Source organism: Pogoniulus pusillus, chromosome 28, assembly GCF_015220805.1.
Source record: "Pogoniulus pusillus isolate bPogPus1 chromosome 28, bPogPus1.pri, whole genome shotgun sequence".
NCBI classification, from domain to species: Eukaryota; Metazoa; Chordata; class Aves; order Piciformes; family Lybiidae; genus Pogoniulus; species Pogoniulus pusillus.
This window is the reverse complement of record NC_087291.1, coordinates 11,572,136-11,585,257: the sequence shown is the minus strand read 5'-3', so window position 1 is coordinate 11,585,257 and position 13,122 is coordinate 11,572,136. Positions and strand designations below refer to the sequence as shown.

The 13,122-nt window shown below is 37.0% G+C and overlaps 1 protein-coding gene across 4 annotated transcripts in view; it reads right to left on the bottom strand.

The window, feature by feature from the left end:
- SNX13 (sorting nexin 13) overlaps positions 1 to 13,122 on the bottom strand; it is a 60,574-nt gene that overhangs the window by 22,704 nt on the left and 24,748 nt on the right. For 3 of the 4 annotated variants that reach the window (XM_064166909.1, XM_064166910.1, XM_064166912.1), the window contains exons 4-15: positions 11,620 to 11,709; positions 11,119 to 11,240; positions 8,993 to 9,114; positions 8,755 to 8,856; positions 8,018 to 8,106; positions 7,554 to 7,637; positions 6,201 to 6,339; positions 5,333 to 5,421; positions 4,736 to 4,835; positions 3,805 to 3,998; positions 2,200 to 2,304; positions 567 to 699 (exon numbers count right to left, since the gene is read on the bottom strand). In XM_064166909.1, coding sequence (XP_064022979.1) covers positions 567 to 699; positions 2,200 to 2,304; positions 3,805 to 3,998; positions 4,736 to 4,835; positions 5,333 to 5,421; positions 6,201 to 6,339; positions 7,554 to 7,637; positions 8,018 to 8,106; positions 8,755 to 8,856; positions 8,993 to 9,114; positions 11,119 to 11,240; positions 11,620 to 11,709 — 1,369 coding nt within the window. The remainder of the gene's footprint in view (positions 1 to 566; positions 700 to 2,199; positions 2,305 to 3,804; positions 3,999 to 4,735; positions 4,836 to 5,332; positions 5,422 to 6,200; positions 6,340 to 7,553; positions 7,638 to 8,017; positions 8,107 to 8,754; positions 8,857 to 8,992; positions 9,115 to 11,118; positions 11,241 to 11,619; positions 11,710 to 13,122) is intronic. The other variant, XM_064166911.1, reaches the window with a different exon arrangement.

Here is a 13,122-nt window from a genome sequence, read left to right as displayed (position 1 = left end):
AAGGGACTTCATGGACCGTGTGGCCCAATCTTTCTTTGCTAAAGCATGGTCTAGACAAGATGGTCCAGCAGCTTCTGCAGCTGAACCTTCACAGTGCCCCAATGCAGGGAAGTGCTGTAGTTCCCAAGGAAGATTATTTGAAGATTTTCAAAAAACAGGCCAAAAAGAGAGGTGACAGCCCATGACAATGCAGATCCATCTTCTCCTGGCCCAGCCAAAATGACAACATCAAAACTATGACTTAAAACACTCTGTCCATTGAGCCATGCTCCTCTAAGCCGTTCTGCAAGCAACTCTCCACATCTGATTTAACTGCCTCATGAACAAAGATGCTGACTAGTGCCCAACTCCCTGACTCTGGTCTCATGCTGAGTGGCATTCCCTGCCCATCCCCAGCCCATAGAAGGGCTGTGGAATTGCCCAGCCCATTCCTCACCTGCCCGAGATAGTCCAGTGTCCAAACGAGCTTGTATACCATGCATATGAGTTCTCAAAAAGCGTGGATAATTTTATTTCCATATTAAAGCAGAAAAAGGAAAGGTCCCAAGAAATCCCCCTTAGCTCACCTCCTTCACCATCATCTGATCCTCTGAAACTCGGATCCTTCAGCATATCCAGCTCAGCCAACATACGCACATACAGCGCATTCTGTTTGAACGAAGGGTAGAATCTTTCATCTTGCAGCATCAATTCATACACCTAATTGAAACAAAACTATCAACCTGAGAAACACTCACTACATTTCTTAACTCATGAGACAAGCTTTCAGAAATTCTATTTGACCATTGCATCTGTGCATCCTACCATGCATCTCTGGGCTTCCTAAAAGAAGCATTGTGAAATCTCAATTTACTCTTCACAGGAAGGTTGTGAGAACTAACAGTGCCAGAAGTATAAACGGTCTCAGAATATGCCTAACTAGTGAGACATGCAGGCATAGGAAGGGAAGTAGCATATTAACTGTGTATTTTTCCCTTCTCTCCTCTTAACCCTTCCAATTCCACAAAAAACATATGTGGTCTCTATCCATTTCACCACAGGTTCTCTCCGTTTCCCTCTTTGTTTATAAATTACAAATGTAAGCCCACAAACATTTAGGGGGAGTGCTGAAAAGAGGGAAAGGAAGGGAGAGATGCTACTGCATGCTATTTGTCCATAGAATTCCAGTCCAGTCAATACAATATAATCCTAAATCACAAAGATTTAACCACACTACCTCAACAAGTCTTCTATATAGCTGATATAGTGTGTGTATATATATATATGAAAAACACACATATATCTATATGTAGTGGAATTAATCCATAATGTTTGGGTATTCATGTCTAGAATATTTTAATGATTGTTTGTTGCTGGGTTTGGGTTTTTTTTTTCATAGAGCACTTTGGACAAATATTATCACCTGGTAAGAATGAAAAAAAAATTCCTGCAGGTTTAAGTTAGTTTCTTGTGCAATATGACGATTTTATGCTCTTCAGCAGAAATCACACACAACACCCTTCTCATCTACTCTGGGCAATTCATGTTTCACATGGTGGTTTTATTAGTCTTAAATGTGGGTCTCAAGTGCAGTAAGAGTGATTCTAGGTTCTACTGCTCATGTAACTAATTTTTAGCATGAATGAGAATGTTAATGACTTAAAGGAAAAAACAATTAGACTGGGTATATAATTTAATGGCAAAATATTAATTATTCATAAAAAATAGATTTGAGTGATAAAGTCTTCGTATGCAGGTAGTAAAAAGACTTGTTTTATCTTCATCACTTTGAAGAAGCAATTGCTACACTGTGCAGGCTAGCAGAAACAACAGTGGAATTAACTCTTCCAAAGACAGACTTTAATATGGCACCATGAAAACACCTACCTTTGAAAAAGAGTTAAAACTGGTCCAAAAATTGTACCACTTCATTATTCTACCCACATACATTTCTTAAGTTGATTCATAAACGATAATTCCTTAATTCTAAACTGTGCTTCTTAATTTCACTCCTCCTGCCCACTCTCTTGAAAACCATGGACTACAAACAGCTGAACAGAAATTGGCAATTTGGAATATAATGTTTACAGAAGAGGAAACTGGTAAAACAGGTTTTAGGTTTCAGATAAGTTCCTTCCTCTTTTTGTCAGTGTCTATAGCGAGGTTTGATATTCAACAGCATTAAAACATCTTACGAAATACAAGATGAATACAGCATACCTTTCTCTGAATATCATCAAAGATTTCAGGTGTTGGATCCTCATGGTTCAATGTTTCTGCCAGTTTTGCTACTAAGTTGTCATCAATATTAACTCTTGGAGACGCCTGCCACAGAAATCTGAATCAACTTTTGCAGCACAAAAAAAGAGAAAGTTTCTATTTTCACAAATAGAATCCAGTAAAGTTCTGCAATTCTTCTTGCTAAGTGTCTCTAGAAAACACAACAGATGTCAAACTCCCTCCTCTCTCTAAAGTTCAGAATTTTTATTAAAGCCCACAAGTTTCAGGATTCAATACAAAAAGACATCACCTAAAAAACAATTTAAGCACATTATTTTAAAGCAATACCTAAACCAGGTTTACTCAGCCTTAAAGACAGATTTTATTTATTTATGAGTAGAAATACCTAGACTCAGAAATGAAGCAGAAGCCAATAAGGAAGTAAATGAATGAAGTCCTGAAACACCTGAGAAAAGGCTAACGGATTGTCAACTCTGCCAACATCTGGAAGGATTATCATAGTAGCTATTTATGCAGACCAGCTACCAGCATACTAAACTATCTCTCATCAGATTCCCAGTTAATTCTTCTGGTATTTCAAACTACTGCTCTTTAAGTATCCTTTCAGATGGGCCCAAATTCACTTGCTTGCCTCACTTTTTGTAACACAGTTAAGCCAGCACTGAACCAGACCCAACGCAGCTCATCTGACAGTAGAGCTTAGAGGCTGAGTTTATCCACTCTGGAACAGATCTAGCATTAGGTGGCTTCCGACTTCAAACTGGCAAGCATTCAGTCAGCTAAAAAACCCATCAGAGGAAGTTCTGCACAGACCACCATGTGGGTGGACTACTGAGATGAAAAAACAAAGTGAAAGAAATGATGCAGAAAGAAGCTTCACAGGATATTTGAGGGATAATATGTGGAGGGAAGGTTCCGAGTGAGTTGAGAGGTGCTTTTCATGCACGCACAAATTCAGAACAAAGAGGCTTTGTCAACACAAGTTGACAAGTGTTTTCTCTCACCAGAAAACTACATGAAACATTCAGGCTTAGCTTATTGAAAGGCACCCAATGGTGATAGTTGAGCAGTTTACACAGATAATCCTAGAGAGGCACAGAAAGTTACTTCACTTGAAAACTCAATCTTAATCCAAAAGTTTGTAAAAACACTGAGTTGCATTTATATGAAAAAAAAAAACCAACCACAATAAAAAAGTTATTCTTGGAGTGTGAGGGAGTTGAGGGTAGAGTGAAAATAACGGAAAGGACATCACATACAAAGAGACAAAACGTCTTATTCTATCTCCATATTTTCTCAAGTTAATTCTAGAAAGTCAGCTTCTGATGAACAATATTCAGTGCATCTGATGGGACAGTCAGAGCTAATATGAGTTTTTTTAAATAGACAGAGGAGAAAAAAATAAAGAGGAAAACATTTCTTTAACTGTTTGACATAAGGAGAGTGAAGATACACAACTAGAAACTCAAACATCAACTTGTAAGTAGATCACATCTATTTCACATTAAGGTAGAGTTGTAACTACCCAAGAAGCACGTGTACAAAGAATAAATTCTAAACACTACAGAAATAAATTATTCCAACCTTTTCTGATAAATATTGCTCATAAACTCCAAAAGCAGCTGCTCTTAATAGACCCTTGGTTTGATTAGTCTGATGTTTTCCATCTTTCTGCCGGCTTTGAAGTACCTCCAGCTGTTGCTGTGCTGTAACCCTGTATCCTTCCACTGTCATCCAGAAAAACAGATGTGCTTGGCCACCAGTCTGCTGCATGTAATCTACAGAAAAAAGCACCACACAGACATAGTCCTTGTTGTGCATCTTGGAATAAGAAGTCTCTATGACATTAACGTCAAAATCTGGTTAAGTATTTCAAGTATTTGTGATCTAGTCTGAAAATAAGAAATTCCATACACATATTGGTGATCATCGGCAAACAAAAACGGGAGCAGAGTTGGAGAACTAAGCACTGAATCCTAAACTGCACATATGTATAAGTGAATTCATCATTAACGTGTTTGGGTAACAGGTCTGTATAGCTGAACACAAGCTGAGAGGAAGATCAAACTGGAGTACTAACTAATCATGTATATAGAACCACAGAGTCATTTAAGTTGGACAAGACCTTCAAAATCACCTTCAATTCATTAATCTAATGTCCCTCAGCACCACACTTACACATCTTTTAAGTATCTTCAGGGATGGCAACTCAGCCACTTTCCTGGGCAGCCTCCTCCAATGCTTAATAACTGTGCAGTGACAGACCAAAACACACTGCAACAGTCCTATGGAGAGATCAGTATTGGAAGAAGCTTGATACAAGCTTCTGGAAGCACTGAGTATGGGGTTCTGAACCGTTAAAGACTGATTCACAAAAAAAGGTTTTGGTTCCCTCTAACAAGGGACTTACCCACATTTAGCTCACAGTAAATTGTAATTAGTGATTTCAAGTGTAAGTCCTGTGATTTAGAATATTCTTTTATGAATAAAGAAGATCAGATAAATTAACACTTACCCATAAAAAATTGTAGTGCAACATTGTCTACCAGAATATGGTCCAAAGGGACTGTGCAAAGTTTTCCAAAGTTTGCTGCCAGTTTCACAGTATCTATTTCCTGTAAGAAACAGTTCAGTGTTTTATTTTTTTAATTAAGTTTTCCAAAACTTCTATTTACTACAAAGCAGACATACTAAAAGTAATTTACATTACAAAAAAACAAAGCAGCCTCTCAATGGTTAGTTGCTTTCAGTCGGTAATAGACGCACATCTAGGTCTTGCTCTCCTAACTGCTTGCCTTCTGCTACATAGGAAGCTAGCTTCTAACACTGCTGTTCCTGTAGTACCATAAAAGCCAAATTAGCCCCAAATCCCTCACCGAAACTGACAGGAGTATGAAAATTAATTAGCAAGATGAACTAATTTCAGCATTTCATAGAATCACAGAATAACCTGGGTCGGAAAAGACCTCCACACTGAAAATACATAACTAACTTTAGTTGTGGAATGTAGTGTGCATCAAACCATACAATTAAAAAGCAAGGCTGAATAAAAGTCATTCATATCTTCACTATTTCAGAACTGAAAAAAAACCCCAAACTCTAGAACACTTACTTTTCCTGACTGCAACCTCTGAATTCTTGAATCACATACTTTAATAACATATAATAAACTGTTTATTTGATTTTTTATAGTGTTGATATCTGAAAGCACAAAAGAAAGAAGATTAAGCAAGGCACTTTTGCACAAAAACACTTGTTCAGAAATGCTCTTAAAATATCACACTAGAAGTTTTTTTTTTTCCCATTAAAATACCTTACTGATGGATATACACAAAAAGTATTTCTCTCACTTTTTCAGATTAACTAAAGTATTATCAAACTTCAGAACCACCAGGCATAACTCAATTCAGCAGAATTGTATTTAATATAACCAATTGGTCTGTGGTGTTATTTGCTCTTTTTTATTAATACAAACCGGACAAATAATTATGAAGATTTCACAGAATCATCAGGGTTGGAAGGGACCTCAAGGATCATCTAGTTCCACTCCCCTGCCATGGGCAGGGACATCTCACACTGGATCAGGTTGCTCGGAGTCACATCCAGTCTGGCCTTAAAAACCTCCAGGGACGGGGCTCCTACCACCTTCCTGGGCAACCTGTTCTACTGTCTCACGACTCTCATGGTGAAGAGCTTCTTCCTAACATCTGGTCTGACATGTAACCACTTCTAGTTTTGCTCCATTCCCCCTAGTCCTATCCCTACCTGACCCTAACAAGTCTCTCACCAGCTTTCTTGTAGGCCCCATAAGATACTGGCAGGCCACAATAAGGGCTCAGACACTTCTCTCCAGACTGAACAGCCTCAACTTTTAACACTTCATATATAATGTATTTTCTACTACGCATCACCAGAGTGAATATTCTTCAGAGATCATGCTGCTAAATGCAGTTCATTTTGTAAAGCAATATAGCACTAACCATCTCCTGCTGTATCTAGAGATCGAAGATATTGCAATTCTTCACTTGCTTTATCTTTCACTGCTTCCAACTCTCCTATATTATCACTTAATTTAATAATATTCATAAAGGCCTCATAGTTACAGTTGGAATCACGAATCTGAAACAGAAAAATTGTACAGTGTGAATAATGCGAAAAAAGCTAAATGCATAGGACATGATTTTTCGTTAAGTGGATCATAATTTCTACAACAATCCTTAATTTCCTAACACTATTATTGAATTTTGAAGTTTTTCATATTGAATCTTCCTCATCTTTCCCCTAGCACGTTACTCCTGATCTCAGAAAGCAATTATAAGAAATAATATTTTGGGACATCGGCATCTTAACAGAAAGCTTTATAAAAACCTCAGCATTCTATCTTTGGATGCACCCAGGGGCAGAGCTCAGTAAATAAAGAATGAGGCCAAGTTACAAAGAAAGAACATGTGTAGGAGTAAAGGGGAAACAAAAATTGGAAGGCATGGTCCATATAAGCAGCAGTATTTTTTCCTGTAGAAAATCAGCATGCAAACTTCACATTAAATGGAGGTGGCAGGAATGAAGGAAACTTGTACATGTACACTTGAATTCATTCCTTATATGACTTTCACTCTGAAATCCAAGCATAGCATGTGAATGCACACTACAACATATATGAACAGGCAGAGAGAACACTGGAAATGGAAAATAAATAAATGGGACTCATGACCTATCAGAGAAAAAAGTTTGAACTTGCTTTGCAAAAAAAATGGTAACATTAATTAACATATGTGTATTCTATTTAGGTTAATTCTACCCATTTTACTACTTCTGAAAACACTTGGGGATTGGGTTTTTTTAAGCAAGAAAAGATTTTGTTTCTTCCCATTCATTTAAATTAAGGATTACCACAAACATCCCTTAACCAATCACCCTTAAAGTCTTCACTCGGAGACAAAGAATTCCAGTCTTACTACTTGTCATTCTGAAGGTCTACTAATCTTTGAAGGACACGCTGCAGAAACAGTCAAGGAACAAAAACTTCCAGGGCTACTGCCCTACTTCTTGAACAGCTAAGTAAAACAGTCAGAGGAGTCTAACCTTACACTTCTGTCATACATCTCTCCTTAGCCAGGCAACTTTTACCAAACAACCACAATGAAATACAGATACACACATTCACTAACTCTTAAAGTTTAATATAGCAGCCATAAATTCGCCATCTCTGCCAGTACATCCATTGGTAACTCTCCTACCAGGTACCTGTCTGCCCTGATTACAGGGAACACACTCAAAGCTTTATATAAAAATATTCTGGAAATATCATTCATTTTAAATATTATAAATCTTACCATCCATATGACATACTGATTAATATAATCAGGATCACTGAGCTGGTTTATTAATGGAAGAAGAATTCCTCGGGAGAGGATTTCCTGGAAACAAAAAAGTAGAGTAAATTTTATGCATTTATCCATAAGCCTAATACAACTGCAATGACTTAAAAATCACTCTGTAGAGGCTAAATATAAAAAGGGTAAATTACAGAAAACCTTCAACAGTCACTAGCACTCATTTCCTTCCAATTAACATTGGAAGATACTAATACCTCAAGAAAAACAAGATTCATTTTATCAGGCTTTTCAAACAGTGCTACAGGTAAAATAAATTTCACAAACATTTTACCAGCAAAGAACAGCTTGTGTGAATACTTATCAAAATTGCACTGTGTTTAAAGTAACCTAACATTAAGTAAGTTTCACACAATAAAATAGGAAACCAAAGAATTGGGATGGCTTTTAGAATTTGCACTTACCCTGACAAAGTATCGCATGATCTTGTTCTGGAAGTCTCCAGGAGGTAGCAATATATACAGTAAAACCTCACACAGATCCCTTAGGAATCCTAGGGAGCAAGAACAAAAAACCCATCAGCACAATTTGATATTATCTTATCTCACATCTTACCTGGTATCATTAAAAACAACAGAAAAATCCTTAAATTCCAATATGCTCACACATGTTTATTTTTACAGTCCTAGCATCGCAGTAACATCATTAAGACCAGACACAAGCAGCACTGATGCTAACACAACTGATACCAGCTCAAAATGAAGACCAAAATAAGGGCAAATTCCAAGAGCCAAAATACTAACTCCAATGTATTTTCTTTGTCTGATATATCCAGGGCTTTTTCACCCTGTCCTTCACACTCTGCCTAAAAAGATAAACTGAGTTTTATGAATGAAGACTATGGAATAGTGATAAAGAAGGCAGATATATGAAAACAGCATAAAGAATCTGCAAAGCCATCCCCTGCCTCACAGAAAACACATTTCTGTTGCAAAATTCTTCCACTGGAAAAAGGAGTAGTTACATACATACCATGCCATAATTATGTACAAAATGGAGGAAATATATAGAAGTATAGTAGGCAATCATATTTTCAGTTATATGCTAGGATTTCAGTGTATGTCATATTGTAAATAGAATTGTTACTATTTTGATTTAGGCTGCTAAACTAAAGTAACTTCAGAAGACAATATTGACAGACCTTCTTCATCTTTGGGAGAAGTGCAGACTAGATCACGACAGACTTCTTTTTCCATTTCAACTTCAACCTCAAAGAATGTATCTACAAGTTCCTCAGCTTGGTCTGTACAGCAGAAAAAGAAACATACTTTATTTGTAAAGATTAGAGCTTGAGAGTAACCTTCAGCTACAAAATATATTTCACATATGTAAGCTACTTTTCTACTTGGACTTAGCTCAAAAGACATCCATATCATTACCTTTCATCTGATCACCTTTCTCTGCTATTCTTTGCTGAGCTTTTCTGAAAACTCGAAGATGAGTGCCGAAGTCATCAACAAGTCGTGTAGTAAAATAAGGCTGCCAGTCTGTTTCCTTAGACCTATAGAAAGACATTCATGAAAATTTATTACTTCATCCTGAGCACCAACAACAGTAAAACATTTCTGTTGTGGTGTTAGGTTAGAGGCTGGACTCAACCTCAGAGGTCTTTTCCAGTCTCAGTAACTCTGTGATTCAACTTCTCTTTCCTCCTTGACAAAAACTATACTGATGGTAAACAGAAAAGCAAAGAAGCAAGTTAGAGACATTCTTGTGATATCCATGCCCCACTAGCCCAACTAAAAAGGCACTTTTATGTTATAGGCTTAATGAAATTAGATGTTAGTGATGCCTTTACTCTGCACTAAGTATTCCACTACCTGAACTCTCTCAGGTATCTACTTTGTAATAGCAGAATCCCCCTATAATGCTTTGCTTTTTTGTGTTTGTTCCCTCACCTGCTTTTTAACCTTGAAGAGAGAGAAAAGGAAAAGGAACTGTGGGAGAAAGGGAGGCCTACTGCAAATCTGGATGTAGAAATAAGAAGCAGAGCTGTCTCAAAGAGTAGTTCAATGAAAACATCAATAATCCAGATCCTTCTACACAACCAGCAAATGACAAACCCACTAGATGGCGGCGTTACACCACAAAACGCAAAAGTGCAACTCAAACTAAAACCAAACACTCCATTATATTCGTTCTTTCCAGAAGCTCATGGAGTACATGAAATTAGAGGTGATGGTACCAATGGAACGGGGCTGCCCAGGGAGGTGGTGGACTCACCGTCCCTGGAGACGTTCAAGAAAAGACTGGATGGGGAACAGTGTCATGTTCTAGTTGACTGGATAGGGCTGGGTGATAGGTTAGCCTGGATGATCTTGGAGGTCTCTTCCAACATGGTTGATTCTATAATCTAAGACTGCTTAAGATACAGCCAACTATAGTCATTATAAATACACTAGATTTTTTTTTTTCTTAATAACAACTGCTGCAGCCCTGTCAAAACAGTCTGATTGTACAGAACACAAGAGCACAAGAGTGGTGGCTATGTCTGAAGAGCTGTAGTACTGTAAGAAAAAAACTGTACTATAACTTCACCTGCTTTGACACAAACCCAGTGCATGACATTGTTCAATGAAGCAATTCTGCCAGACAAAACCACTAAAGTTTGGCTGCCAGATCTACCCTACGTGAACACAAGATTACTGTTTTCCAGTCTTCTAAGATTTCCATTATTTCACAATCACTAAGATTTTATTGTAACTACTTTTTCTAGCTCTCCACCTTTGATCTTTCATAGTCAACAGGGGATAGCATCTCAAAATTGTTATCAACTTTATTATGTTTAGGTGATACACGACTACTTCTGAAGAGATAACTGACAGCCACCAGCACAGTGGGACGAATACCTGAAATCATTACTTATAGTAGCAGATGGATACAAAGCTACACAGTACCTGGACTGGGGAATTAGTCATACTAAAGATGATCTAAAAATTTCCCAGACAAGTTCCTTGACTTCCTGCTATTTGATTAAGCAACAGCAGGAAAAACATCCAACAACCAGCAAATGGTCCATTTGTTCTGAATCAACCCTATTTTAAAGGAAGATTTATATATGTGATGCATTTTGTTTACCAGATATCTGGTCCTTTCAAAATCCTCACTGTTCTTACATACTGCAAAGCAATACCACTCTGACTTTCAAGACTTGCCTCGGGAACGGCCTTACAGTTTATAGGAAGCAAACTCACGTACAAAAGTGCGATGATTCATGCAACTCAGTGCTTAAGCCGCAGGAAAATAAAGCTATCAGGTAATCTTAGACATTAATCTAAATTTTTAAGAGGCCATTTTGTGTAAGACCACAGACTACAAATATGATCTCTATCCATTCCTTAAGCAGCCAGAAAAGGCTGTAGGGCTTCCATTATCTTTTAATGTTTTACATGTTCTTTCTGTGAAATGCACTCAACTATGTCAATAGACGTGACCATTCATCTCCTACCCCAAAGTCCAAGGAGATGTTTATATAGTGTATTAGTGCAAATATAAACACACCTACCTGGCAGAAAACTGAACAAGTGCATATTGAAGAGCCTGTCTGATTTCCAGAAGAAATGATTCATCATCACTTAGTGTGTAATACCAATACTGCACATAGTCTCTCAGGGAAAACTGGATTACCTGAAATTGGAAAGGAAAAGCATAAAATATGTACTAATGAACAAAAGATAACAATACATAAAATAGCTTTTTGTGCCTGATAATGCAACAGCAGTCTTCTTACAAGATTAACATACTCCCCCCTACCATCATGAAATGAGTGAAGCAATACAACTCACTTACTGATACCTCTTTTTGTTGTTTTGCATGGAGAAACTGCAATATACAGAAAACAGACTCAAATATTGGCTAAAGTTCTGGTCCATCCTCAGTGTTTTTTCACTTTCCACGCTCAAAAATACAATAAAAGTTTCTCATCATCTACTTATCTCTCAGACAGATACTACAGTCAATACTTGCAAAAATAAATCTAGGTTTAATAGTGCTGGTCAGAACTTACCTGTTGTAAAGGCTCATCAATGATATTTGCACCCGTCAGTCTTCTGTCAATCTTAATAGGTCTGGCTTCACGTTTCATTTCTTCTATGCACTTAAGATTAGGAAATGTAACTTAGCAGGATTTAACTATAATCAAAAAATCAGCTCTAATGCTTATGACATGTATATTTCCAGTAACATCTTTATACGACTTTTTCCCTATTGTTACAGTAGGCAAGATATAATCACAACATCATAGAATGGCTTGGGCTGGAAAGGACCTTTGAAGGTTATTGAGTCCAATCTCCTGTAGTGAGTATGGACATCTTCAACTAGATTAGGTTATTCAGAGCTCCATCCAACCTGACCTTGAACATTAACAGCAATGGAACATCTATCACCTCTGCAGGCAACAGAATAATCTGTAATTTTCACTATGTGGTAAATAATGGTGAAGAACTAACCTGGAAACCGACTTCTTAATTACTGTAAAGTAGCAGCTTCACCAAAATACTAGATTAGAAGGAAACAACACTCAACTACTTATAAAATGAGATAGAGTGGACACAACCAGATAGCTTGTGAGTAAGATTATGTACCTTCTGTAAAATCTCATGCACTTATGCTGGTTGCTTGTTTCTAGCCATTTCTTTCTCCATCTCACTTTATTCTATACATAGGAAATCGCTGCTTGACAGACCAATCTCTAAAAATTAAATCAATGTGGGGGTACAAAATTATTTTATAGAAGGATTGGCAACTCAGAGCAGTTAACTCCAAGAATGACTTCTATGAGAGCTGACTTTTGGAAAGCAATACTGACAAAAGAACACCCTTTATCAGTGCTTCTCTGAGTGACCTTATACCATATTTTCCTATGAACTTAAGATGAAATCTGTAATAAAGCCTTTCTTTTCCCCAGAAATTACAACCTGTGTTACTGTTAAAAAAAATAAAAACAAGTTATTTTAATCCTTGATCTAGAGAGAAAGTTAAAATTGTATTGGAAACATAGAAGAGCTGCTAGAAAACTTAAATGAAAAAGTTGTATACCATAGTTCCAATGTTTGTACTCTACATGACTGTCCTTAACTATCTCTCATTCAAACCATATAAAAGTAAAAGGCAGTGAAAAAAACCTGAGGCCAGAAAACATTCCTCCTACTAATTGGCTCTATAACAACATGAAAGTATTTTGTTCTAAAATCTGTAATTACTTCAACTTTCAAGAGAATGGCTCAATGCTACTTTGATATTAATGAATAAAGATGACTCCTATTCAAACAATACTCCAATAAATTTGCAAAGTATTTTTGTCTTGACAGTGTCTGAAACACCAAACCAATACTGAATGGACCTACTGCATGCTGAGCACAGTTAATTTGAATTGCCAAGCATTTTTTTTTAATTGAGTTCTGAAGTTTCAGGGCCCAATGCATAAAACCACATCTGGAAAAATACAGACGAAAAAAGCAGAAAATAAAGAAGCAGCCAGAAAAACCAAACAAAACAAACAAAAAGAAGA